Below are 7500 nucleotides of genomic sequence, written 5' to 3' on the forward strand. Positions count from 1 at the left end.
AATTAAGATTCTCCTCAACATTCTTTTCTTCTACTTTTTTCTTTTTTTCTTTTTTCTCCCGTTTTTAAGCTTCTTGCTAACATGTACATTATAATCCTTTCGACAAAGCATGTATGGCTTCCGTCTCGGAGACAAGTGTTAAACTCTTGAAAAAGGAGAAACAAGTTCATCGATTTTCTTCGATATATTTTATATATATATATATATATATATATATATATATATATATATATATAAATGATTCTCCCTTCGATTTTAATAAATACAAATTCAATTAGAACGCCTTTCAAAACTTTATCCTATTTTTTTTTTTTATCGCTTCGCCGTATCCATTTAATGGCCGTCGTTACTTTTTCCTTTCGACTTTTCGTAATGGCGAACACATCGCGCACGTATGGATGAGTATGAGTAAATTGTAAAAAAAAAAAAAAAAAAAAAGAAAAGGAAGAAAGAAAGAAAGAAAGAAAGAAGAAAAAAGTGAATTCGAATAAAAAGAAGAAAAACATGGAAAGGAAAAAAGAAGAGTACGAAAAATACGTAAGGAGTCAAGAGAAAGTAGAAGAGGGGAGGAGGAGGAGGATGAGAGTGGAAGAAAAAAAAAAAAAAAAAGAAAAATAAAAAAAGAAATCAAAAAGAGAAAAAGTAGTAAAAGAAGGAAAAAGATGTGTCTTTAGTCTGCTTTATATACGTGAGATGCTTTGAGATATCCGCAATCCTCCCGAGAGAAACCCACGTCGTATCAGGTTCTTATTTTCATTTCGAATCCTTTTTATTTCTTACTTCTCCTCTACCTCCTCCTCCCTTCCATTCTTTCTCTTCTTTCCTTCGCCTCTTTTTTCATTTCCTCTTCCTCATCCTTTTCTCTCTTTCTCTTTCAACGAAACGGATAGCACGTAGGGCGATTCGAATAGTCGTATTCATTTTCGAAATTTCTCAAAGTACGAAGCTGCCCCCCTTTTTCTCTCTCTCTCTCTCTCTCTTTCTTTTTTTTTTCTATTTATCTCTTTTCTAATTTTAGCTGAATGAATTGAGTTTAGTATGACGTCGATTATTTTTTTTTTTTTCTTTTCTTTTTTTTTTTCATCGTTTTTTCTTTCCTGGTGCTTTTCTTTTCTTTTTCTTTTTTTTTTTCTTTTTTTATATATATCGTATAACATTATTTGTATCACCGAGAGATATACCAAATAAATAAAAATAAATAAATATATTCGAACGTTCAGATATAATATCGTATAAAATTGTTCATATTGTAAGAATAATGATAATAATAATAATAATAATAATAATTAATGAGGATGAAGAGTGAATAGAACAGATTTGAATAGATGCGAATGGAATAATTGAAATCGAATAAAAATGGCGATGGAGGAGGTTGATGGTGGGGATGATAAATATTATTCTATATATATATATATATACATATATAAAATGAAATATAACCTATGGATGATTTTTAATAGATACACAATGTCATGGGATTTCTATTTTTATATCGAATATCTTATATGGATATGTATTTTATCTATATATAATACATATATATATATACATATAAGGTTTCTATCTATACGTCAGCAAAGACGTTACACGTTCTTAAAGAAATATGAAAAAAGAGAGAAATATGCGGACGAGAAAATTGCATTGTATTCCTCCAAGTTGTACTTTGTACTTTTGCAATCTCTCTCTCTCTCTCTTTCTTTCTTTCTTTCTCTCCGATATTACTGAACGAACGCATAGGTAGATATACATATATATATATATATATATCTACGTGTATATACGTCTACACATACGCACACACACACACACATATATATATATATACACCAAAGACGATTTTATAAACGAGCAGCATTAGAAGCCGTCAGACGGAAGAGAAATCCTTTTTCTTGTCCTAGGAAAGGTCTTTACCTTCCATCCTTTACATTTTTTTCTACCACTCACTTGGCCTCGCGTATAGCTCTCTCGGATGAATTTTACGACAGATACGAGTAGCACCTCGATCTCCTACGTGCCTCGAGTTATAATTATGGAGAGAGAGAGAGAGAGGGTGGGGGGGTGAGGGAGGGAGGTGGGAGGTGGGTAGGTATAGCTTGCCATTACATGTCCCTTGTCTTACATTCTAGGCGCGTTCTCATACAAAAGAAAGAGAAAAACGAGGAAGAGAACCTGACTGAGAGACAGAGAGAGAGAGAGAGAGAGAGAGTGAGAAAGAGAGAAAGAGAGAGAGAGAGATGGGAAAGGGAGGGAGGGAGTGAGGTTGAAAGAGGAAGGGAAAAAAAAAAGAAGGAAGAAAGAAAGAGGAGGCGTAAAATTCTCGCTGGAATAGGTATATCTTAAACGTTCTCTCATAAAAAAATTCTATTTCTCTTGGTGGCGTAAATATTTCACAGTACGGGGCACGACTTTTAATCGCTTTTCACGTGAAAGCCCTATAAAACGAGGCGCCAGGGACTTATTGTCTTTTGACAATGAACTCTTCTTTTGTAAAAGAGAGAGAGAGAGAGAGAGAGAGAAAACAAGAAAAAAGAAATAAGGAAAAAAAATGTAAAGAGAAAAAAAAACAAAGAGAGAGAGTGAGAGAGAGAGAGAGAGAGAGAGAGAGAGAGAAGTGGCGATGCTCTTAAAAGGCACTTTTTCACTTAACCTTACGATTTTTCAACACCCTCAACGTTTCACTCGTATTATACCTTTACTAACGTTTTTCCTCTTTGCAATAGAGCAACAGAAAGGGAGGAGGAGAGAGAAAGAGAGAATGAGAGAGAGAGAGAGAGAGAGAGAGAGAGAGCTCTATAGTAGTAGTAAGAGTAGTAGTAATAGTAGTAGTAGCTGCTACTGCGTCTGCGATATGTCGCGAGAGTAAACGAAAACACTCAATTATATACTTACACATATACATATATATATATATATATATATATGTTCTATATAGAATATATGTATATATATATATATATATATATATATATATATATATATATAAGTACATGAGGTTGTCGTGTTGCCAGCACTCGAAGGGACTTCGACAACCGGCACTTAAGGGAGAATGCCAGAGGGCTCTGCTTCCCTGTATTCAATTAGTAGACGGCACGAAATATCAATTCCATCGGTGGTTGCTCCCTTTGACGCCTTTCGAGTGTGTATCTATATTAAAGCATGAATCTCTGTTGGAAAAGGTTTATACGTACCTTTCTCTCTCTTTCTCTCTCTACATATATATATGTGTGTGTGTGTGTGTGTATGTAGTTTATATACGTTAGATGTAGAATCGTCGAACGAAAATAATACTTCGTTTCACCGTTATAATAATTCTAGTTAAGTTCTCGATAAATAAACGTCGACCGGTTTCCTTACCGTCTTTCGATTCTCTACTTCGATTAGAAAACTCGAAGAAAAAGAAAAAGAAAAGGAAAAGGAAAAGGAAAAGGAAAAAGAAGAAAAAGTTAAGAAGAAAAGTAAAGTAGAGAAATGAAAGGACGTAGAAGAGGCTAGTGGGAGTCTAGGGGATGAAGGGAGGGAGGGAGGGAGGGAGGGGTGGGTGGGTGGGTGGGTGGATCGAAGAAGAGATGGGTCGAAGATAAAAAGGGAAAGAAGAAATCAAAAGAAAAATAGAAAGGATACAAGTACAAAGTATAAAAATCGAGATGGGAAGTTGTAGGGTGGTTATAGAGAAACGAGGGAGAGACCCAATTAGAATTTACTTTATATCTTTGCGCCCATTTCTCCCTCAACCAATTCTCCTCCTCTTTCTCTTTATCCCTTCTTCCTCGCCTACCATCCCTTATAAACGACATCGCGTTTGTAAACGAGACTATTTCTTTTTTTTTCTTTTTTCTTTTTATTTTCTCTCCCTTCATTGTTTCTTTCTTTTTTTTTTTTTTTAACTTTTAATTCTTTTTTACATCCATCCTTTACTACGAGTCCAGTGCCCTTTGTATCCATATAGGTATATAATATATATATATATATATATGTACATATATATGTGTGTGTGTGTGTATATATTCTCTCTGGACTTTTTGATATTCATTGGAGGAATAAAAAAAAAAAAAAAGAAAGGCAAAAAAAAAAATAGAAAAAAAGCGAAATACTCTCGTTGTACGATCGTTATTTCATTTCAGCGTCGTTAAACCGAGAGAAAGATCGTTGTAACAATGGTTAGATGACGATAGGAGAACACGCGGTGTAACGACCGATATATTCGATAGCTGATATTACGCAAAATGCCGAAGGAAGACCGCGTGGACCGTACGTAAGGGTAGAACGTTTTAGCTCCGTTAAATTTTTTCCCCGTGATCGTATTGCTCTTTTACAGTTTTAATCTTGATTTTTTACTATTATTCTTTTTTCTTTTTTCTTTTTTTTTTTTTTCTTTCGTTTCTTCTCTTTTTTTCCTTTTCTTTTCTTTCGCTTCTTTTTTCTTCTTTTTTTTCTGCTCTTTTTCTTTCTTTTTTTTTTTTTTTTTTCTTTTTTTTTTTGTATCGACACTACCACCAACATCAGCGCTACTAACTGTAGCTATATAAAATGCTATATAAAATTTATTATTTATAACTGAAACGTGACCGTCCATGGGGGTTATTGATGGAATAAAATTTAAATTACCTTGGGGTATTATTATTATATTCGTTTTTTTTTTTTTTATTCTTTTTTTATTTTTTTATTTTTTTTCATACCTATCTATAGGTATTTTTTCTTTTCAAATAAATTTCTTTTCTCTTTCAATATTGCCTATAATAATTATTATATCGAGTCGATAATAAATAAATAAATAATTAATTATTATATGATTGTAAATATATATATATATATATATATAAAATATAAATAATATTTATTGAATGATTGATTAGAATAAAAAAGAAGGAACATTTTTGATTTCCCATTTTTATTGTTTAGATAATTTTTAGGCATATATCTTAATCATAGAATTTCCCGTTAATGTATGAAACTTATCTGAAACCTAGAGGTCACGACCTTTTACATAGAAAAGAGACAAAATATTTTCGGTGAAGTTTTTAAAAGGCCGAATTTTTATACGACTTTTCACAAGCACTCCACATGGCTACTCTCGTTCTTTCAACAATGTGAATGAGAGAAAGAGAGAGGGAATTAGAAAGAAAGAGAGAAAGAGAGAGAAAGAGAGAGAGAAACTTTAGGATAGCCTGTAGAGCGTAAAGCTACACACCCGAGTCCAATTAGAAAGTTTCATTTCGCATCCGTCGACGTGTTTTGCCCACACGTCTCTTTTTCAAACTTCCTTTTGTTTTCTATTCGTCGTCGTCCCTTCGTCGGTCGCGAGGTCGCGTTCTTCCATTTTCTCTTCAACCTATATACACACATATGTATATACATATATATATATATATATATATATATATATGTTTCTCTTTCTTCACACTATTTTACTCTTTGCTTGATGCTTTTGTCTCTTTGTTTATCTTGTAGATTAATAATTTTCTATCTTCCGTTTGTTTTACAGAACATGGACGTTGCCAAGGCCTCTGAACGTCTTCTCAAATTGGCTGTAAGTACATGCCTATATACATACGTACATGTATACATACATACATACATAAATACATACATACATATATTTAAACATATATATGTGAGTAAGTTTTCTCCATTAGATTCTTTTCCATATGGTATTTGCATGGGGCGGGCTCCAAAAGAAAAGAAAAGAAAAGAAAAAAAAAAGAAAGGAAGAGAATGAAAGAAAAAAAAAAAAAAAAGGAAAAGAAAAAGAAAACGAGAATTCCTGGGTGATCAATTAAAAGGTCAATTAATATTTTTTTCGGCTAATTTTTTCTTCGTCCTTTTACTCTCTTTCCGATTTTTCTTTCTCTTCTCAGATCGTTAGTCCAAATTGCGAGCTTAAAAAAGTCTCCCCAGCAGGAAAAGAGAGAGAGAGAGAGAGAGAGAGAGAGAGAATTAAAAAGAAAAGAGAAAAATTGATTTGTAAAAATAACATGGAAATTTTTTTCTATCAAATTAGTAAAATAATAATATATATATATATATATATATATATATATATATATATATATATATATATATAATATATACAATACTATATGATATTAAAGGAGTCAATGTAAAATATAGATATAATAGTTTATTCTTAATTATCTTTCTCTTTTTCTCTCTCTCTCTCTCTCTCTCTTTCTCTCTCTCTATCTATCTATCTATCTATCTATCTATCTATCTATCTCTTTCTATCATCTCTTTATCATATCTCTTTAAAACATGAAGTTCTCTTAAGAAAGATGGAAGAACGAAGCCTCGAAGCAATATTTGCGAATTCAATCTCTCTCACCCTTAGAAAGCGTGTTCTTCATGTGAAATTTGCCTTGATAGAGTTCGTTCGATCTCTCGAAAACGAGCTACACGCATAATATATATATATATATATATATACATATATATAGAGAGATAGAGAAAAGGGGTGGTAGTAAGAGAGAGAGAATGTGTCAGTAAACGTGTCGCCGATAAGTGTCGACGCTTAATACTCGTACATCGTCGTTTCTCTTATACGTTTTCACGCTTCTCATGTATTACTATATATATATATATATATATATATATATATATATATATATATATATATATGTATATATATATGCGTGTGTGTTGCGTGTAGTCGTAGTCTAGATGGTATCATGCCTGTTCCATGAGTTTCATTTCACCCTCTCTATCCTCTCCTTTTCTCTCCGTTTCACTCCCTCTCCCCCTCTCCCTCGCTCTCTCTCCCTCTCTCTCTCTCTGTCTCTCTCTTTTTCTCTCTTTCTCTCTTTCTCTCTTTTTCTCTCATTACCCTTTCCTATCCATTCTCTCTTTCTCTATCTCTTACTCTCTTTTCTCTTCGTTCTCTCTCACACAGTAGAAAATTTAGTAGCATTTGTAAGTTCGCGGAATCGCTTATGGCTCCTATTATACAGTAGTAAGAGTAATAAATGCATTCTCTCTTTCTCTCTCTCTCTCTCTCTCTCTCTCTCTCTTCGTAAAATTTCTTTCTCCTTTTTTCTCTTCTCTTCATTTCTCCCTCTGTCTCTCTCTTTCTTCGAGTAATGTTTCTCTCTCTCTCTCTCTCTCTCTCTCTCTCTCTTTCTCTTTCTCTTTCAAATATTTCTTTTTTTTCGTCGTCAACATTTGTTTTAATTCTTTTATCTCTTTTTCTTTCCTCTTTCTTTATCACTTCTTTTCTCTTTCTCCTTATCTTTCTCGATATTTAACTTTTGCTCCTTATTTAATTTATTTTTCTTCCCCTTTTTACTTTCTCTTTTTCTTTTTTTTTTTTTATCTCCCTCCTTTTTTATTTTTAATAAAACTACGATCGATTCGTCGACTTCTTCGCGTCGTATCCTTGAATAGGCCAGTTTTTTTTTTTTTTTTTTTGTTTTTTTTTCTTTCGTGTAAAGTAATAAAGTAAATTTAAGTGTTATTTTTCTTTTCTAAGTGAGTTTCTTTTGACAGTAAAAAAGTGAAAAAAAAAAGTTT

General features: G+C 32.5%; 1 protein-coding gene across 11 annotated transcripts in view; it reads left to right on the forward strand.

Annotated features, from left to right (window-relative positions):
* The window catches only part of LOC124428482 (diacylglycerol O-acyltransferase 1), a 139033-nt gene that overhangs the window by 114998 nt on the left and 16535 nt on the right, over nt 1–7500 (forward strand). For all 11 annotated transcript variants that reach the window (XM_046972561.1, XM_046972565.1, XM_046972557.1 and 8 more), the window contains one exon: nt 5483–5527. In XM_046972561.1, coding sequence (XP_046828517.1) covers nt 5483–5527 — 45 coding nt within the window. The remainder of the gene's footprint in view (nt 1–5482; nt 5528–7500) is intronic.

This window comes from Vespa crabro, chromosome 12 (assembly GCF_910589235.1).
Source record: "Vespa crabro chromosome 12, iyVesCrab1.2, whole genome shotgun sequence".
NCBI classification, from domain to species: Eukaryota; Metazoa; Arthropoda; class Insecta; order Hymenoptera; family Vespidae; genus Vespa; species Vespa crabro.